General features: G+C 40.2%; 1 protein-coding gene and 2 long non-coding RNA genes across 5 annotated transcripts; all 3 read left to right on the forward strand.

Moving 5' to 3' along the window:
• The first annotated feature begins 1 nt into the window (after window position 1).
• On the forward strand, window positions 2-6,198 carry LOC143508215 (uncharacterized). Of its 2 annotated transcripts, XR_013129240.1 has the most exons (5): window positions 2-27; window positions 833-917; window positions 1,262-1,525; window positions 3,396-5,515; window positions 6,181-6,198. It is a non-coding gene; the product is annotated as an uncharacterized LOC143508215 (long non-coding RNA). The 2 variants fall into 2 exon arrangements; XR_013129239.1 differs by lacking the exons at window positions 3,396-5,515; window positions 6,181-6,198 and having other exon boundaries at window positions 1,262-3,119.
• Window positions 6,199-8,468: 2,270 nt separating this feature from the next.
• LOC143508214 (uncharacterized) lies at window positions 8,469-14,679 on the forward strand. Its single transcript, XR_013129238.1, has 3 exons — window positions 8,469-10,745; window positions 10,965-11,529; window positions 14,351-14,679. It is a non-coding gene; the product is annotated as an uncharacterized LOC143508214 (long non-coding RNA).
• A 1,080-nt stretch (window positions 14,680-15,759) lies between these two features.
• Window positions 15,760-20,343, forward strand: LOC143508213 (uncharacterized). Of its 2 annotated transcripts, none has more exons than XM_076996706.1 (10): window positions 15,760-16,143; window positions 16,510-16,571; window positions 16,754-16,821; window positions 17,070-17,159; window positions 17,272-17,370; window positions 17,462-17,509; window positions 17,596-17,676; window positions 18,084-18,511; window positions 18,624-19,455; window positions 19,904-20,343. In XM_076996706.1, the coding sequence occupies exons 1-8, from the start codon at window positions 16,019-16,021 to the stop codon at window positions 18,252-18,254; spliced, it is 744 nt and encodes a 247-aa protein (XP_076852821.1). In that variant the 5' UTR covers window positions 15,760-16,018; the 3' UTR covers window positions 18,255-18,511; window positions 18,624-19,455; window positions 19,904-20,343. The 2 variants fall into 2 exon arrangements, with proteins under 2 accessions (XP_076852821.1, XP_076852820.1); XM_076996705.1 differs by having other exon boundaries at window positions 18,642-19,455.
• Window positions 20,344-20,933: the final 590 nt, after the last annotated feature.

A 20,933-nucleotide genomic window follows, 5' to 3' on the forward strand; every position in this document is an offset into this window, starting at 1 on the left:
TATATGGTCGTGGGCAACATGTTCCCGGTAACTCATTTGAACTGAATTGATTTTTAATGTTTTCAGCAGCTTTCAGAAGTGATCTGTATAGGGGATCATACGTTGGAGAACATTAAATGCTGGCACATTTTAAATGCTGGCACATCACACTGCTCAGATGTGCCAGCACTGCTCAGAGACAACCTGGCCCAAGTGGTCTAGATCTTAGTCCCAGCTATAGTGGACAATCACCTCAGCTCCAAGAATAACGCCATCTACATGGCAACAATAGGTGCCATTCACGCTCTCATCAATAACCTTGGTGGGTTCTTTTCTCTCTTCACAAAACATCTTGAAGAACACATGCCACTGGGCTTAGAAAAACAACAACAACAATGATTGTGTTCTGTTTTACCTTTGGGGAAAAGGTTCACACAAATCGGTAAAAGAATGTTCTTGCTCTTTGGCTAGATGTTTGTGGTGCAGATCAAATGGAAATTTCCTTTCATATTAAGGCACAGTCCAATATAAAGAGCAAAAAAAGACTGACAGGAGATCTTGCGTTATCTGACAGCAGATTGTTAAATAATGGAGTTTACAGTGGATGTGCTTAGGCTCTTTTGTTCTGACTAATATTCACTCAAATAATTATGCATATGTGTTCCAAATGACCATTTGCAAACAGAGCTTTGTGCTCCTATCAGATACTGTTCATATATATTTAGTTAAAGTGTAACATTTTATGTGAATAATTAGTTGTTTTGATAAAGCAGGACACGTTTCTAAAAAGAATTACCATACTGTAAATATTGCTGAACTTGACCAACACTGTCCTTGATCTATCTTTGTTCAGATAACACTACTTCTTCAACCGTTTTGCACAAAGGCTCAATTTCTCAGTGGAAAAGCTAAAGTGGATCTTGTTGATAAAGTTGCAGGTAAGTATACAATATACAGTGTCTAATCTTTTGTGGTTGTGTATACAGAAATATTCTACAAATTCAAATACATTTATCAAAAAACAATTATTTCAGAAAGTCATTCCACTGATATGCTAAGAGATGCCAGAGATAAAAAAAAAGATAAAAGATTTACCAGAAATACTATAATTCCTATATTTATTAATAATATTTATAATATTGATAATAATCATTCCAGAGAGTTACCATAGTTACCAAATACTGTCACTTTAATTGAATTAAATCTTTCTAGGTTAAGAAAATGCTTCTGCAATAACCCAGTACTGTCCAGGGTTGATTTATTTATCTTGTTCTTTTTATAGAGCTGGTTAGGGAACTCTACCCCTGCAAGCCACAACTGGTTGAGCAGAAGGTGCTTCCTCTGCTCTGGTACCTCCTGGGGACCTCCAGCAACAGTGGTACGGTCCACGGGAGGGGTGGAAGCGTGAGAGGGGCCACTGTCCACCTGTGCCGAACCGCAAGGGCCTAAACGAGTTTGTGAAGAACCTCTCGATCAACTGAGAGCTGCCAGCCAGACCTCCAGACCAAAATAAACCCCAACATGGTTTCTACTTGAAGATGGAGATGTTTGTGCATTTCTTACTGTGCCTGCACTTTAAATGAAAGAGAGAGGAAGAAAGTCAAATTAGCAGAAAGCTAAATCATTAAACTCAGAAGTCCTTTTAAATAAGGAGCACAGATTTTAGCGAATCACATCAGGTTTAACATGCCTAGGAGCTCTGCTCTTTTTGCACTTTGAAATACTAACACTTATCATGATAACTGTTGTCATGGTGACTATAGATATATATTGTTCTATGATTGTTATTTTCTGTTGACATATCCTGAGATAACTGTGCAGAATGTAATTTATCACATGCACAAGGAACAAGGATCTATAGTCTTTTTGTTGTTTGGTATGTGTAATGTGCCTTTTCAATTAGGAGTCTTAAATGGTTGTTTTAAAAAATTAAAAAGCTATGATTCACAAAATTACTTTTGTACTATAGCCAGAGCTTAATTTGAGCCGGAACAGGATCTGGGAACTCTGGGAATCCAGTAAATTTCAAGCCTACTAATTATAAGTTATGAAAAAATCTGTCTGCGTTGAACCAATTAATTGAACAAATAATTCTATAAAAGACATTTTTTAAACACAAGATCCACATTCAGTCTTCCTAAATCACATAAGAGCTCTCCCTTTTAGCGATGGCTGTCCGTGTCTCTCCTATAAAGCTAGTTATACTTTCACGAGTGACCGTAGCGCGCGACTTCGCACACCTCGCGCGAACGGCGGAGGCGTTTATACTAGCCGCGTCACATGCAGTGTTGTCTGAAACGATATGATGTGGTAGAATAAAGAAACACCCCTCAAAAACAGGAGAAGGAACATCTACCTGATGAATTTTAATGTTGCTTTGTGTTTCAGATTTGAAAAGTGCTGGAATTTAGGCTATAGTACTTGATAATGCACTTAAAATGCACTTCTTCAATTAACTAAGTAAAAAACTGTCATATTGGAGGAACACAAAAAAACTGCAAAGTATAGTGTTGACAGGACTGACTCTGGGGACTCTGTTTTGCCAATATATTCATTCCTAGAGCAGTGTCTCTTAATCCTACTTGTGGTAATTCACATAGCTCAACACACATAATCCACTTCACTAATGACTTAATAAACCGTTTGTTTGATAAGCAGTTGGAGCTAGATCATGTACATTCAATACTTAGTGTGTTGAATCGTGGAATATTTAAAACTGTGTGGAGCAGTTAGGAACAGGACTGAGAAACACTGCCATAGAGTTTCAAGCTCAGCTCCAGGATACCAACAGCTCAATGTTATTCCAATTTTAGAACAATACAGTTGTATAAAATTAAAAATAATTTAATGCTAAACTGTGCAGTGTTGTGGACACAGGACTGAAATATGAAACCCCTGCTTTAGCCCTACACTTCCTCCTCCCTACTCGTAAACTGTGTGGTGACTCCTTCTTCATGGACCTGTAGCACAGGCTCTCACACTGACCTCCCCTGACAGCCGGTGTTCTGTCGAGTTGTGCTTAGCATCGAGTTGTGCTCGTTTGCGGTTTTGCACATGCGCAGACCCACAGGCTTGTCATTTGTTTCTATTGTCATTTTGACCTATAAACATGTAAATGTTTTACATACTGGCTTTGCAAACATGACATGAGGCAGGATTTCATGAGGCAAATTCGTGGTGGTGCCTCCACTTTTCTAGAATGTTCAGAATGGTCAGCGCAAAATTTAAGAGATTTCTTTCCATACTCTCTACTTCACTGTAATCCATGCCTTAAAAACAAACAAAAGATAAGATATATAGCACATTATACTCAGTACTCTATATATAATAGAGATGTACTATGAAATGTACCATTTTACATACAAATAAAATTATAAAAGTTATCCCATCTCTTCTCTCTCCCTATCCATATATAGCTATGGAGAACAGGTGGGATGAGGTATTCAACTTCCTCTCTCAGGGATCATACCCATCTGGGTATAATAACTCCCAAAAATTACATTTGAGGAGGTATGCTTCCAAATTTACTGAAAAGGGTGAGCATTTATTTGTTTAAATGTAGCCAGTGTCTTGGTAAGGTAGCTCTTTAATTATTATACGACTTTAATGAATGTTAATGAATATTCAATGCAGAAGGACAGCTTTTCTTTAAAAGTAGAAAAGCCATAAAATCCAAAGAAGAGGCAAGAAAGCTTTCAGGAATTTCACGCCTCTCCGATTGGAGGACATTCAGGCATCCTGAAAACTCGAGCTGCAGTGTGCTCCAGATTTTACTGGCTTGGCATGACCATTGATCTTGCCAACTGGGTATGTGTTGAAGTGCGTTCTTGTGTGTTTTGAGCTGTTGATAAATCTGCATATCTGTTATAAATGAATGAATGAATGAATGTTTCAATTTATATAGTGCCTTTTCAGGATACCCAAGGCGCTTTACAATTGTTAAGACAGCTACCTCTCAGACAACCAATCACACACCGGCGAGAAGCGGCAGCCAATTGTGCACAGCAACTTGTTTTTATTGAACAGAGAGAGACACAGACACACACTATGGGCATTTTTGCTGTTTAAGCATGGTTACATAAATGTGTCTCTAAACATACTTAATTATAGCATTTTACCCACATGTCTCATATCAAAATGTTCAGAACAATCTCAGTTCTCTTCCTAATGAGGTTACATTGACTTAGAGTATTGCATAAATAAATAATATGGTCCTAAACCTGGAAATATGAGGCATATTTTCAAAAATTCTTTCATATTTTATATGAAATTACACATTTACTAAAAGATCAATAATATTGTTGCTTGAAATATGTTTGCACAAGGGTTTGCTTCACAAAAATAGTGAAACATGTAATATATATAGTAGTATACAAGTATAAATTAGTGTACAAAAATGTGTACACCAAACTACGAAACTCCCATCAAACTCCTGAACTACAGGCTAAATCAGCTTAGCCAAAACCATATCCACTCATCTAGATTATTATATACTATACTTTCACATCTACAAAGCAAGCATATAGGCAAAAGACAAATACGAAATAATAAAAAAATAAGTAAAAATAATTTTATAAAGAATAAATTACGAATTTTGCACAGAAGCAGTTTCTAGCGATATTGCATTTAGTCATCGATCGTTTATATTTTTCATAAACCCCTCAGGAAATCAACACAGGTTCATCAGTAGACGCTAGCTAGCCAGATGCTAGCTAGCTGCTAGCTAGCGAACTAACTACACGGGACCATCGCGAAATTCGCGACCCTATCTGTGATCGTCCGCTATTATAGTGATCAATATTGCAAAATAACATTCATTTAGTCATCGATCATCAACATACCTTCACCATCGCCATGTAGATAAGTAGACGCTAGCTCGCTAGCTAGCGGCCGTCAAAGTCTGTATTTCCGTGTTTGTCCGAGGTGAAACGGATCTAATGCCGTCCTAAAACCCTCCTACATCCGTAAAGGGCGATGTGAGTGATGTCAGCGGTCATGTAATGACTGACACTTGAATCCGCCAATCACAGCAGTCACAGGCAGGAGCAATAACCCCCCCCTTGTGCAAGCCATAAAAGGATTAGCCATATACGGGCGTGCTTCAACTCGGTCATGTATTGCCATCTTGTGGCCAGTCTGCTCAAGCATGAATTAAGATTTTTTTTTAAACAGTTTCCAGTTTTCAAAAACGTTCGAACCGTGTGCCTGCGATGTTGTATCGCTGAGATATTAATAACATTAATGTATATACTCGCACGGTGGCCATCTTTGACGCATGGGTGCGTCAGTAGACCTGGGTGTCAACCACATCAAGCCATACAGAAGAAGCCAAAATGATGACAGGCAAGTCACCACTCAAGAATCTCACAAGATCCTCAAAGAGAATGAGACCAGCACATGTTCTGATGGCCCCAACTCTTTGACCATGGGAGGAGATTTGGAAAGACTAACTGAAGACCTTTACCTGCCACAGAGACCATCAGTTATCCACTTTGCCCCTAAAAAACACACTCAAGTCTGTGATGCAACAACAGAGGTAAATTGAGGCCTACATAGGTCTTGAATATATTGTTTCTTGTTTAGTGTTTATTTGATCCATTCCTTATTATTCAATGAGTCTTTATACAGACATTTTTTCAATTACACAATTGAGAGTATGATGAGTTTGCCTTTCACAGCTTTCTGTATACCAGTCAACAGTGTATGTGACAATAACCCCTGTTGACTGTTGAAGCATCCCCCAGGTTCATCAGCCATACAGGAAAGCATACAAGAAAGAGGTTGTTAATGAGTTCTGTGTTCAAGTTTGACCTGTTGGTCATTTGTTCAGCCTACCCTTGTTTATAGTTTGCATGAAAGGGATTTGGCCTGTTCAAACTATACATGTTGGCCCGTTGGCCATTTTGACCTGTTGGACGTTTGTCAGATGCACTATGTTGCCAAAAGTATGTGCATACTTCTTCTAATGAACTGATCTGGCCAGGCATGGTCATTGTATGGGAGGGAAATCTTAATTCTACATCATGCAATGGCATAGGGAATTGTGTATAGATGGCCCTGGGTTTGAAAGGCCCTGGCGTTAAACTAGGGCAAATGAGAATGGTGTTCATGTATTCACATGCTTTTGGCCATGTAACTGTAATAGTACAGGGATTAGAAAAAACAAATATCTATGCTTTGACATTCATGCTGTGCTTTCAGTTGGAATGTTGTGGGCTGCAGAAGACTGTGGTCGGGTGGAGGCAGTTGTTGGACCATATAAACTGTTTGATTCGTCTTTCCGTACACTGCATGGGACCGAGTGGCTGGCTGATGATGTAAGAGACTAAATCACTGTCAAAATGTATTACAAGAGGAAGTATAACATTCTTTAATGGTTGTTTATTTTACAATGCAGGTTTTTGATGCGTACTTGCACACACTCATTGAAAAACAGCAGGTAAGTGGCAATTATATTTATGTAGCTGTGTTAGGTATTTCTTGCAACATAATTAAAATTTCAGTTGTTCTTAACAGAAAGCTGTTCACCAGCTCTGTGCCGTTATTGCAACATCGTTGTTTTCTGGACAATTCCAGAGACTCAGAAAGGTACTTTCATCACATTTACAGTCTAGCAGTAATGATTATCAGTAACAATAATGACAACTTTGTATTCAACACATTCTTTAGATGACGTTTCCACTGGAGGAAATCTGGATGTGCCCTGTAAACACTGGGGCTCACTGGGTTTTAGTGGTTAGTTTACCTTTCCTTATTTTTCAGAGCAGGTTTGTTTACACTACAAGTCAAATGTTTGGTCAGACCTACTTTGTTTATTTTTATTATTTTTGACATAAAAAAAACTGGAAAGATGCTAAAGCAATGAACGAATGCTGTGCTCTATTTATGCTCTAATAAACAAATATTAGATTCTTTGAAGTAACTGTCCTGTTCATGAAGCAGCACCTATGATGCTTTAACATCAGTCCTGAACACATTCTCACATGCAGAGACCTTGTAGAGAACTAAAGTTCTGAAATAAAGGGTGCATTTAAAATGAAGTATGTTGAGAATTAATTAATATATACAACAACCTTCCCAAATTGTCTTATAAACAAATTAAGGCATAATCCTTTAGATTAAAATGCCTTTTTTTGTGTTCAAACATTTGACTGGTAGTGTACATCAGTCATTATTTGCATGAATCGTACAGAGATATTCTAATTGTGCTATGATGCAGCAGAGTGTTATAATATGACGAGAGAATAACATGAATGAACTAATTTCTTTTAGATTGTCAACATGTCTGACAAGGTCCTTGTGTTGATCGATCCCCTGGCAAATGAAAGTGCACTCGAGCGCAAGCTGCTACGTAACTGGCGGTAATAACATTTTAACATTGCTATTTTACAGTGCTAATTTTGGAGCTTTTTTCTGAAAAGAACTGGTGTGATGTTAAACTGTGTTCTTCTATCATTTTTTAAAAACAATAATTAGGAACTTCTTAAGGATGACAGGCCATGGAGACCAGGAGCCTAAATGGACAGTACAAACAATACTGCACAACAAGCAGCAGGATTCCAGCAGTTGTGGGATTTTAGTGTTGAGGGTAAACCTTTTGAAAATAATGTGATGGGCATTTATAAGTAACTGATATTACTCTTACCATGTAAAATGCCACTTTGCAGTTTGCAGAAGATTATTTCCAGAGGAGAAACATCAGCGCTGTCCAGACATCCCCACAAGATGTTACCAAGGCACGACTTGAAGTAGCCTGTGCACTGCTGCAGTGTAAAGTTCAGTGGTATCAAACACTGCATGAAAGCAGTGCCATAAAGTTTTCTTTAGTCAAAACCCATATAAATCCATATTCCATCATCTGACTCAAAGGTAACGAAACTATCAATCTGTGTCCTGTACCATAAAGCTACTGCAGAGACTCTTTACTACATGATTATTTCTAGAGAATGAGTGCTACAGTTTAAAACCATACTAAAATCATTGTTTCTAGGGAATGCAGATGATTACTGTGTGGTGTGCTCCTTGCTGGAATCTGATGCAGACAAGAGCATGATTGAAATGGTAATGTATAACATAAGCATACTTTGTATTATTAGACAACTGGAGTAGTATTAGTACTAATATGTACCTAATGGCTTTTTTTGGGGGGTAGGTGTAGTGTGATTTCTGCAGTAGGTGGGCACATGTTGAATGTGCCGAATACAACAAAGACACTAGTCTTACATATGTGTGCAAAAAATGTTACTGTTGTAAAAAGTTAGTGTTGTGCTTGGTTTATATACAAGTTCTAATAAAGAAGTTCTAATAAACTGCATATCCATGTTTCCCTTGTCCATACAGTGCACACAGAGTTAGTAGCGATGTAAAAAAAAAAAAAAAAAAAAAAGATGGGTGTGATGCTGGGCGCAGGGAGACGGACGAGGCACGAGTCCAATAGTCTTCCACAAATGTTATTTTATTTAATACAAAAATAGTCCAGACAGCGCACGTATAGCTTACACTAAGGCTGGGCGATATGGAGCAAAAATAATATCTCGATATTTTTAAGATGAATGGCGATATACGATATATATCTCGATATTTTTTCTTCCCAAAAGGTAATAACAAAGAGGCAGTAATAAGTCAAATCTAGTCCCAAATGATTTGAGCGAGGAAGAGAGGCGGGGCAGGGCGGAAGTTGTTAAAAAAGAAACTCAAGTAAATTCACTATTCATAGTGTTGTGCGTGAATGATGCGTTCATTGAACACGCTCATTGTGTTCGTTGAACTGAACGCAACACATTTTTTAATAACTTGAACGTGAATTAGTTCACGTTGTGTCATGAACGGTAGACATCACTGTAAATCAGCGTTTCTCAAAGTGTGGGGCGCGCCATTTTGGTGGTGGGGCATAGAATTTCCCCATCTTCTGAGGTGGGGAATTATTGAAAAAGTTTGAGAACCACTGCTGTAAATGAACGTTGGAATTTGTTTTCCATTGAAAACTGAGTGACATCTGTTTTCTCTTTTGAAACGCAATGAGAGAAAGTTCATCCCTCGCTGGTGCCACTTAAATCATGTATCACCAGACAAATGGTTTTGACGTTGTGTGCGCAATGCATTGTGGGCAACGTAGTGTCCGGCTGAGAATAGTTAACATACTGGCTAGTTAATAACATACTGGCTTCCGCACGACGTTACCCGTGATGAATTGCAGCAGAGCGGGGTAGGCATAGCACATATAGTACGTATAGTGATTTCTAGCTTGTAGTTGTCACGTCTGGCTCCGCCCCTTCTAGTCTCGTCGTTTTTATGTTTTCCTTGTTCTTGTCACGCCCCTCTGTTTCAGCTGTTCCGTGTTAGCTCGTCTTAGTTTTACAAATGTGTGTGTGTGTGTTTGTATTGCCTATGTAAAGACTATACCTTCGGGGATCATTGTCGTTTCTTTATCTCCTAGTTGGTGTGTATATATAGCCTATGTCCAGACTATACCTTCGGGGATCACTGTCGTTTCTTTATTTCCTAGTTGGATGTGCACGGCCGTATTCACGCCTTATCTGTGATTCGTGGTTTTGATTAGCTTCGTGTTTGTGTGTGGTTAAAGTCTCTGTTCCATTTTCAGGTTCGTAGTGTTTTAGGTTTTCAGTTCATGTTTGGTCTCTGTGTTCTCTAACGTGGTATCGTGCCTGGCAATACATGTATGTTCTGTTAGTCTTCATGTTCATGTATGGCCGTTACTTGCTTCCCGTGTGTTTGTTCATGTCGGTGTATGTAACAATTAGTTGTACTCTTGTTTGGTCTAGTTTTGTGCCCTTGTCATTTCCGCTGCCTTTTAGTATATTAAGCGTTAGTTCTCTATTCATCATGCCACGTCATTCGCGGTCCACTCGCGTGTCGTCTGCAAATGTAAGATGTGAAATAAAATCGAATGAGATTGTACTCTCTACTTCGCATTTGTGTCCGCCCCTTGATTGCGCAACAGCCAAATCGTGAAAAAAAGCATTTGAATATCTCACGAAAAAAGTAAAATGAACTGAACTTTGAACTATTTCATAATTAAAATTGTGAACTTTGAACGTGAACTGTTCACTTTGAGCATGTATGAACTGAACTTGAACTAGTTCAGAAAAGCTGTGAACTGGCACAACACTGACTATTCAGTATGGAAGTAAGCGGTTTCGTACGCAACCCATAACACGTGTAACTAACGCGACATAGACTATATCGATATAACGATATTGTCTCATCTTATATCTCGTATGAAAATATATCGATATTTCTCAAAATCTCGACATATCGCCCAGGCCTAGCTTACACACATGAACGTATAAGACTGACATAAATGACTAACAAAGACGAGCACGGGACACTGCGCGAACGCACATTAAATAGACAAACCACATAAGCGCCGAGTGTTCACGAGATGAGCCACAGGTGAGACTGATGAACACACTCAGACACAACCACACCGACGGAGATCCTGTCTACGACTAGACGTAGACAACATAAACACACGGCTGAAAGCTGAAACACATGTACTGAAACACATGTACATAAACACATGTACTGAAAGCATGATTTGATAAGGAAAGCATTATTTGATGTATGATATCAGCCTATCGAGATATGCTCACCATGTAAAATATTAATAAGGAAGCTATAATAGATTTTAATCCACGCTTCCCTTGTCCATACTGTCAGGGTTGGACCCAGGACCGTTCCTCCGGTCGCCACAAGGAGGAGCCCGCGAGCTAGACCTGGGGGCAATCAGGCACTATAGGCTGCAGGTGTTTGCAACCTACTTAAGGCGAGCAACTTCAGCAGTCCTTTGCTGAAGTTGTTAGTTGTATTCACGCTCGCAGCCTAATTAACCTAATTAGTCCCTAAATGCACATGTAATGTAATGAAAACCAAAGGAATGATTGTTGAATGTTGGTTCAGGCCTAAAGAGCTTGTTCTTATCAAATTTAGATAACACTACACTAATCAATATTTTTTTTCCTTAGGTGACAATTCCACATCCTGTCAGTTGAGATCCAATAATTCAGAGACAGTTGACAAAATGTATTTCCCAACCTGGGAATAAGGGTAGTGCGCTGTCCACACCAATCTGTGGTGGGGAGTTTGACATCTTCAATGGGACTGTGTGTCTACTGGAGAAGAAAAAGACCAGGAGCAAGAAACGGCAGTTCTTTACCCAGATTTTCCGAGGCAGTTCGCTTAAAGCCTGGAAGAGAGAACGGACCAAGATGTTTGCATCTGGTGATGGTCCTGATGGAGGTTCTGTGGGTGCTGTTAAGAAGCAGAATGAGGAGGAAAGACAGGTTGCTGCTGAGCCCACAACCATCACTCTCAGTCCACTTTCAGTTACAAGCTGCACGTCAACATCCGTTACATGTGATGTGGTATCGGACGAGTCCACCACTGCATTTGAGCCTGAAAGGCAGGATCAGCTGTTTGTACGTGTCTTTCTCCTTTGAGGGTCATGATATCAGCTACCCAGCCAAACCTTTCCTGCTGGAAAAAAATACAGGGGCCTTTTGGACAGGAACCCTAGAAAACGTTAACCGGGTGAGTGACAAGATGCTGCATATTAATAACAACCCAGATCATCAATGACCTCAAGAACAGGGTAGATAATTAATTTACATTTGTTTTATAGTATGGTTCATTTATTTAGTATGTCAGGGTTAGTTTTTTATTTAGTAAAAAATAAATGAAATAAAAACAATACCACAACTTAGTCAAGGGATCCATTTGAGAGACCAAACTTCCCAATCAGTGTGGCCAAGGGACTCTGTAAACATTGTTCTGTAGGAGTGAATAGAGCTGGAAAAATTGCTGTATGTCTCATTATCCCATGAGCAACGCACACATGAATCATCTTAACTTTTATTTATATGATGCTTGCTTGTTCTAGGTATTTCCAGGTCTTAAAGGGAACGCCGGCTGATAACATATGTAAGCCTTAATATCGTGTAATTACTCTAAATTATTAAGACACGTTGTAAAAATTCACAAAAAGTAGCAGATTTATTAGATTTTCTGTAAAATCCCGCTGCACGTAGGTCGCCATTTTTATAACTGCTGACGGGCGCAGCAGGTAGTGATGTCAAATGGTTGCAGTGACTGGCCGTCGCGCTTGAGCACAGCTAGCTAGACCTGGCTACTGTTCAGCCTTTTCAGCTTGAGCCAGAACGCAACATTTCTGACATCAGCGGCTACAACACCCACCAAGTGAGTGACAGAGAGAATCCAGCGCATGTTTATGTTCACGTTTCTTCGTGCGGTTCTCGCTCCACATTCTGGGGCTTTTGGACTTTCTGTGTGGGAAAACTGTGGGCACTGCATTGTGTTTTAGTCTATGTTTAAAACCAACAGCACCCGTCAACTCTCACCAGTCGGGCTCTACTGAATGACTCTACTGAGAGAGCAGAGCCGCGGGTCTTTTGGTAGCTGTGTTCGTCCACACGCTGCTTCCCAAATTTTTCTCCTCTTTTTATCTTTGGGAAAACTGTGAAGACTAATATCAGTCTTCCCACTGCCTTTCGACTGGAAATAACATCCAACGGCAACACAGTGTGGCATGGTTTTTTTTAAGGTAGCTCAGCTAACTAACATTAACTCTAGTGATGTCGGTCGCGAACGATCCGGCTCTAAGAGCCGGCGCTTTGAAGTGAACGATTGGAACCGGCTCCACAATGGGAGCCGTTTTAGGATCCTATTTGGGAGCCGCTTTTCCCTTCAGTATTGCGCTTGTGCTCTGCAAGTGCCACAGTTTTTTTCCCAACATCGTTTTTATTTGTCCTCCGGTGCCTCGCTGTCTCTCCCTCTCCTTGCACGTATTGCTCTGCTTCTGCCAGTGGTAGAGAGCGGAGAGTTTATTTCCTCAGTCGGTGCTTAAGCTAAGTTGATACCAGCGCGAGGGTCCGTGCGCCCTGCGTGAGGACCCCCGTGCGAAGTGAGGTCGTGCACCTCTTCAGCGCAATGAACAAAGTTATGTATGCCGGGTTCATACACCTTTACAAGGTGGAATTCAAGCACTTGTACGTCACTTTTCAATATTGAAAAAGGCCATTTTCAATATTTCCCAGCACCTTAAACTTAAATATTTATACATATACTCAAAATTATTCGAAATAATTTGCTTGTTTATCACATCGATTCAATCAGACAGCTATTTGTTGTGAAACAAAATACAGTTACATTTTCAAGTACTTTAGCACTTTTCAAACCTGGAACACAATGCAACATTAATTTTTGTCAGGTAAATGTTCCTTCCCCTGTTTTTAAAGGGTGTTTCTTTATACTACCACATATCGTTTCGGACAACACTGCAAAGAATGTCTCCACGGCCCGCATGTCAAGCGTGTGCTCCACACATCTGACCAATCACACGCAGCTTTCAGTTAAAAATGTGGTGGTAAAACACTGGAAAAAAGTTATCTCCACTTTTTTTGTGGAAACTGCAGGCAATTGGCCAAGCTGTATTGCGTTCTATTTTGGTGCTATTTTGTGATAATTTAATAATTGGTTATAATAAAAGTTTTATTTATAAAGCATTGTTATGCAGCATTTTTACTCATCACAAGTGCTTAACAATGTCAATAATGAAACAATGTTATAAAATTAGGTTTAAGCTATTAATTAATAATGTAAAAAATATATATGGGGAGCCGTTTGGGAGCCGACAAGAGCCGGCTCTCCACAGTAAGAAGAACCATTAGAGCCGCATCTCAAAATAGAGCCGAAAATCCCATCACTAATTAACTCCTTCCAACCGCAGTCAAGTTTAGCGTGCTGCAACCATTTGACGTCATCTACACAGCAGGCATTGCGCGTCAGAAAACATGGCTGCGCCCATATGTCAAATATTTCGAATAAAAGTGTTGATTTGTAAATAAATTTGCTGCTTTTGTGATTTTTTTTTACATGTAATTAATCTAAATTATTAAGACATCATATTAAGGCTTACAAGTGTTACCAGCCGGGGTTCCCTTTAACATTCTTTAATGCCCGTGTACTGCTGCAAAGTTTAGAATATACACTTATACCTCTTGAACTCTTAGGAGTTTAGTCTGTACACGCTTCAACCTCACACTGAACACCGTTAATTAACTAAATGTCAGTAGTTATGCTATAGCTATGATGATCCTGTGGAGGACCCATGCCACTGTGGAGATCTCGTCCCAACTCCTTTGATCTAATCATAGTACAGATCCTCGCCCATGCCCATCTCTTGCATTCCCTCAAACACCTATTAGTCAGCAGTTGGCAAATATAGAGTGATACATTTTTAAAGACTTTGGTAAGCTTAGGTAATTAAAGCAGTTTTTAATAAATGATAATAAGGAAAGAAGGTAATGTTAATGTCTACCTTCTCCACCTGCAGTCCTGCGTTCCTTGTGCACAGCAAACAAACTGTACTGGCTCTGCTTGCTTCAGGGATGCTGTGTGGGAAGCGGCCGCATGCACCATTCTGGCCACTAGTGAGCTTCATCCCCTGAATACTGTTGGTCTCCATGGATACTCCTCTCATTCACCTGTGTTCCAACAGCCTCATCACCACACTATACAACACTTCCAGTGTCTCCCAGTACATGTGAAGTACTGCCATCACTTCCTGGTCTGCATATCAAGTCTATGTTACATTATGAAAACATTTTGTCTGACATGACATAAAAACGGAATAATATGACATTTATCAAAATGTATGATTATGTTCATTATGTTGTAGTCTCTACATGCAGACCACCTTATTATTTTGGAGACATACACCATCAGAATGGCACTTCCAGATGTGTGTACAGCTGTGTGGAGAATTCCTTCATGGTGTGACGCATGTACAGAGGTGGCAGGAGGCAGAGGCTGCAAACTGAAAGCTTCATTATCCATGGTAAAAAGAAACACCAAGACTCAGGCCAAACGGCAGTAATAATGTAGATAGCAGCACTTTCATGAAAAGGGACATTTCAGACCTTAGTATTGCAAAAAGTATTTGTATTCACAATTATTGTATTAATGTTGAGGACATCTGATTAATATGAAAATATTGATTTCTTCAGAAATGCATTTTATGATCATATTCAGAGAGCTGCCACTGTGTACGTAATGGGGTTGAAGAAAAACATTGCCCAGATCTTGAAAAAATGACCAATAATTATAAAGAGCTAATGCTTGAGATGAGAAAATATGATTTTGTGATTGATAAAAATATCCTTAATGCTGTGATGTACACGGAGAAATGATACATTTAAGCAAAAAATTTGAAAATGTCAAAGTCCAATTTGAATCATTATAGTGGACCCATGTGGGTTGGAGTCCTGCCAAGCACTGAACGATTCGGTGAACGAATCTTTTGAACGAATATTTTTAGTGAACTGATTCTAATGATTCAGTTCATCTAAAAGAACTGCTGTGCCCATTACTAACAAATAATGTTACTCACGATCATGGACGTAGTTTTGATTTCACAAGTGGGGGGGACACAACCTGGGGTGGCGAACTGTTAAGCGGGGGGGGGGGGGGGGGGGGGGGTGTGCTGCATGATCCTAGTGCTAGATTTGTCGCTATTTGGATATTGGTTTTTTTACCGTTAAAAAGTGGGGGGGACATGACTTTGTCACTACTTAGATATTTGGTTTTAACTGTAAAAACTGGGGGGGACCAAAACCGGCTTTTGAAAAAGTGGGGGGGACATGTCCCCCCCGTCCCCCCCCAAAACTACGTCCGTGCTCACGATCAATGGACACACAATTAATTAGAAAAACGACCACATCGTGCCGCTGCCTCTATGTACTCCATATGTGCGAGCTATAAACTGGTGCATTACGGTTGCCACCTAACGGCAGAAATAAGAACTGCAGGCAATACGCTAATCTTCAAATAAAACGAACTTTAAGACTGACAAGTAAATAACATTCGTTTGTAGACAATTATCCGTCCAATGAGTAGAGATGTCACGTTTTGTGGTTAACTCTGACAAGCATACATTACTGCTAATTTAATTCATGTGGCAGAATATTTATTTGACAGCAGTTAAATAAAACGACAAGGTATTATGGGTCATTTAGTCCAATACTCCGCAAAAGGTAATTATTTTGCTAGCGTTTGCTTTCCCCCTTTTACGTTGCTAAGTGTTTCTGCATATCGGAGTCATGGAGAAAAACATGTTTTGATATCAAGGTAAATCGCCAAGGTGAAACTCCAAACAAAATATCTAAAATCCCTCAGTCGTTTACCGACCCCCAAAGAGACAAGACACTTTTGCATTTGCTGTGGAAAAAAATCAACAAATATCTCCAAATATCTACAAATTAATATCTTCAAACAATTAATATCTCAATTTAATATCTTCAACGTATTAATATATTGAATTAATATATTTACCGAATTAATATCTCGAATTAACATATTCAACGAGTTAATATCTCGAATTAATTTGTTTAACCTGTTTAAAATGTTGTTTTCCCTGCCTTTCACTGGGCTGCGACCAGTGCTCCTTTGTGCCACTGGAGTTTCGGCCGTTGTTTGGTCTTTTCTCGTTTACAGGCGGCGGGTCCGAGATCAACAGACGGAAGTCGAAGCTGCAGCTCATACCGACACCTGCGACGGTAAATTAGGCAGCTAGCGACGAACACACCCCTATATTCGCAAGCTGGTTTGCTACATTAAACTAGCTACTTATCACTATGTTACTTAGCCTAAATAAATTGGCTACCCTTTAACGGCAAATTTAAACTAGGTTGCATCAAAGTTTTTAATATTTCAGTGTTTTTTTAAACATCTTCCTTAGGACATGATCGGGAGCCTTTTGCATTGGACGAAGGCATCTTTGAGACGCTCCATACCCCGATCCGAGAGGTAGTTGGCTATTATTGGTGAAATCTTTCTTAGCCAGCTTCATTCTGTTTAAATCAAATCAAATCAAATATATTTGTATAGCGCTTTTCACAACACGTTGTCACAACATGTACAGGATTTAGGGAAGTTTCTGTGCAGAACTGTAGCATGCATTGTTTATTTGCATGCTGGTCACAATAATTGTAAAATGCAGGTCTTGCACATACTTGTCTAGTCGCAAAGTAACACGTATTTGGTTTTCTCCATAGTTGAGGCTTATACAGACTCGCCAAGGATTGGACAGAGCACATAGGATGTTTGCCTTCACCTTCTCACGAATGGGTTCTTCAGCTACACAGGTTCCCTTAAGTTTTTAATGTGTATCACAGGCACAAAAATATTTTGTTACCTGAGGGTTTATAAGGGGTTTGTCCATTTCAGTGGTAAAGTTATTTTTCTGCTTGACTGCAGGTGGTGGAGGTGAAGCTCCAGCACAAGTCCATCTACAGTGGGCTGGAGAGTGAGCACTGGTGGGTGCTCAACAATGAATTCTACTGGATAGGTGCAGAGGTGAGTCATGGGAACAGGTTCACAATTTCAGTAAGAATGGACATGCTACTGTAAATGTCCCTTCAACCTAATATTTTCCTTGTATTTGTAGCTTACCCTCCACCACTTTGCCAGCGCTAGTGCCGTGGCCTGCATCAAGGTAACAAAGAGTCTTGACTATAAGCATCTTTCACTAGCTTGTCCCATTCTGAATTACACTCATCAGCATGTCCTCTGTTAATTCAGCGGAGGGGATCCAGCATCACAGACGCCACCATCTACCTGCGCACCTGTTCAACAACAACGTCGGTGCAGAATATTTTTCTGGTTAGTGCTTCCTCCTTGAAATGTGAAATGAAATGTGAAATGTGCATATTTTGTCAATTGTGATTTTTACACCCCAATCGAAATTTGTCCTCCGCTTTTAACCCATCTGTGCAGTCAGAACACACACACACACTAGTGATTACTAGGGGCTGTGGATCACACGTGCCCAGAGCGGTGGGCAGCCCTAGCCCGGCGCCCGGGGAGCAGTTGGGGTTAGGTGCCTTGCTCAAGGGCACCTCAGTCATGGCCTGTCTGGGAATCGAACCCACGACCCTCCGGTCACAAGTCCAGTTCCCTAACCGCCAGGCCATGACTGCCCACTCCTTTCTGATTGCATTTAGAATTATTTGTGGTGAGGTTTTTAGAAAATGATATCTAAAGGCATTTTTATTGTGTGTGTTTTGTAGCAAACGGTGGTGTCCACTTGGTTTAAGGGTGTCTCCATTGGTTCGGATGACATTTTCAGGTCATCCGAATCTAGTCACACCCAGACCCTGGAGACACCGAACCCAGCTGTTTTTTCCAGCAGTCCATCCCCACCGAGAGCACCCCCTCAACGACCACCTCCAGGCTTTTAAACACCTACACATGAATTGAATTCTTATATAAATTCATAATTTCACAGTGTGGCATGCGTTTTATTTTTCTACGTAATTTAATATTTTTGCTTGCATGTGTGTTTTTCAGATGCTGAAGGTTTTCCCATAACCACATGAGGACTAGATGTTGGTCTTTTGGGACACAGAGGTAGAACATCACATGGACTGATCACCCACCTGGAGCGTTTTACATCTGCCCCTTCTCTTTCCCCCAACACTCTGTTTCATCTTTTGAGGTTTGTGTAACCCTAACTCATCTTCCAGATTTCTCATGAAAACATAAAGCTGTGTGTAGTCTTTATTCTGCTTTTCTGTCTCTTTCGTTCTGTCCATCATGTGGGTCTCCAGTGCTTCTTCCTGGATTAGAGACTACCGACAGCTGTGCAACCTGAATTTCACGCAGGCTCCCAGGACAAGAGGACTACTGCAGTTTGTGGACCAGGACAGAATAATAAGCCTTGACAAGATGTGCATCAGGATGATGAGAGACTTTATGATCCACGCCAGAGAACAGAGACAAGACCAGAGGACTGAACGGCATCAAGAACCGATCGTCGGGATTATTAGAACAATCACCATCGTCAGTGTGCAAGGAACTGTGAGGAAAGCCCGAAAGAATCACCATTCGTGGACTATTCATCATCACCGTGGACAACCATCAGGATTACAGATTCGACCATTTTGGGATTTTTGGTTATCAACAGCAGATTATCAGTGCTCCTGTCATCCTCATCAGACCTCTACAACTAACTCAGAATGCTGCAGCACGACTGGTCTTCAATCTTCCTAAGTTCTCACATGTGACTCCTCTGCTACGCTCTCTTCACTGGCTTCCAGTAGCGGCACGCATCAGATATAAAACATTGATGCTTGCTTACAAAGCCAAAAATGGACTGGCCCCTCCCTACATGATGTCCATGGTCAAAAGCCAATCCGTACAGCGAACACTCAGAAACTCAAGCTTGGCTCGACTCGAAACTCCATGCTTAAAGTCTCATGGAAGACAAAGCTCCAAACTATTCTCCGTCCTGGCTCCAAGATGGTGGAACGATCTTCCATTAGCTGCTAGGACTGCAGAGTCTATTGCTATCTTCAAGCGTAGACTGAAGACCCACCTGTTTGTTGAGTTCTTACCAGAGCACTAACTCAGCTGATACCACTTGCCGTGGTTCTTTAAATGGTATGTCTGTCTGTGGTTATTTGTGCTTCTTGGCAAATGTCTAACTTGCAAAAACACTAGGTAATGACATTGACTCCTGTAGTTTAGTAGTAGTCTGACTCAATGGTATCTTGAATTCTGGCCTATTCGTACTATTTCCTAGGATGAATTCTGTGATTGAATGCAAAGCACTTTGTAAGTCGCTCTGGATAAGAGCGTCTGCTAAATGCCGTAAATGTAAATGATTTTGTAAATTGTTAGTGAAATAGTTATTATTGTTTTATAAATATTTATCAGTAATGTGATTGTGTTTTAATTGCAAAGGAGTCATACTGTCTTGTATTTTACCTTTGGTGTTACTCATGTAATCATCAGTATGCTTAGTCTGATTGTGTGGTTTGTGTGTGACTTGTGTATTAGTCTGTATAATTTGATTTTGTGTTTTTGTGTGATTTGTGTATTTAACCAGGCCACCCGAAGGGGACTGGTTCCTGCTGGATACACGCACCTATCCGGATACAAGCACCTGCCGGTGGATGTACTGATGCCAGGGTTGGACGTGCCATTGCCACAAGAGGTCGTGCGGATGCTAGTTCCTATCAGAGGCTCACCATCTACACTGAAGGGACTGTGACTACTTGGCCGGGGAACGAGAACTGTGACTACTACTGTAGAACTGTAGAACCACCCTGCGCACCACGGACTTGTGCTAACGGGCCGCCCAATGGAGGATGGGTTCCCTTTTGAGTCTTGGTCCTCCCGAGGTTTCTTCCTATTCCCCTCCATCATAGGGAGTTTTTCCTCGCCACTGTCGCCATTGGCTTGCTCATTAGGGATTTGGACCCATAAGATTGTTAATCTTGTAAAGATTGTGAAAAGCACTATACAAATAAACTTGACTTGACTTAATCATTAGTGAGTTATAGGCTAATTATGTTTTAGGTTGAATGTATCCAGTTATGATATTTGAGTGATTCACTATTTTCCCAGCTAGCAACACTAACCATGCGATACCTGAATTTAGTAAACTATAGTGAGAGAGGAATATTACACTGGAAACACACAGCCTAAATTATTACAAATAAATAAAATGTATCTTCAAGAGAGGGGAAACAAAAGAAAGTAGAAATAGTTTCTTATAGACAGTTTGCATTGGTGCTTACTAAAATTTCCCTGGTGGAAATTTTCATTTTTTAAAATAAACATTTTAAATGACTAGCTTTTAAATAGTACAAGTGTGCTACAAATGCACAACATAAAATAAAATATAAGTACAAATGTAACGCAGGCACCTCCTCAGCTAGGAGGCAGACAAACGCTGAGGAGAGCGAGATTTATTAGAAGGAATTCCATAATCATAGTCGTAACAACAGGCAGGGGTCGTAACAGGTGAGCCATCCAGGTTTGACAAGTTGATCGGCATAATCAGACACACAAAGAGAACGAACAGGGCAATGGGGAGAACACTAAAAGGAATGAACAATGGAACAGGAACAATA

This window comes from Brachyhypopomus gauderio, unplaced genomic scaffold (genome assembly GCF_052324685.1).
Source record: "Brachyhypopomus gauderio isolate BG-103 unplaced genomic scaffold, BGAUD_0.2 sc837, whole genome shotgun sequence".
Taxonomy (NCBI): Eukaryota; Metazoa; Chordata; class Actinopteri; order Gymnotiformes; family Hypopomidae; genus Brachyhypopomus; species Brachyhypopomus gauderio.

Bases quoted from the DNA above. Each gene is read 5' to 3' on its own strand.
- LOC143508213 (XM_076996706.1), top strand. From the start codon at position 16,019: ATGGGTCATTTAGTCCAATACTCCGCAAAAGGTAATTATTTTGCTAGC. The intron at 17,160-17,271 runs GTTCCCTTAAGT...GCTTGACTGCAG, and splicing joins TGGGTTCTTCAGCTACACAG to GTGGTGGAGGTGAAGCTCCA. The intron at 17,677-18,083 runs GTTAGTGCTTCC...TGTGTTTTGTAG, and splicing joins CGGTGCAGAATATTTTTCTG to CAAACGGTGGTGTCCACTTG.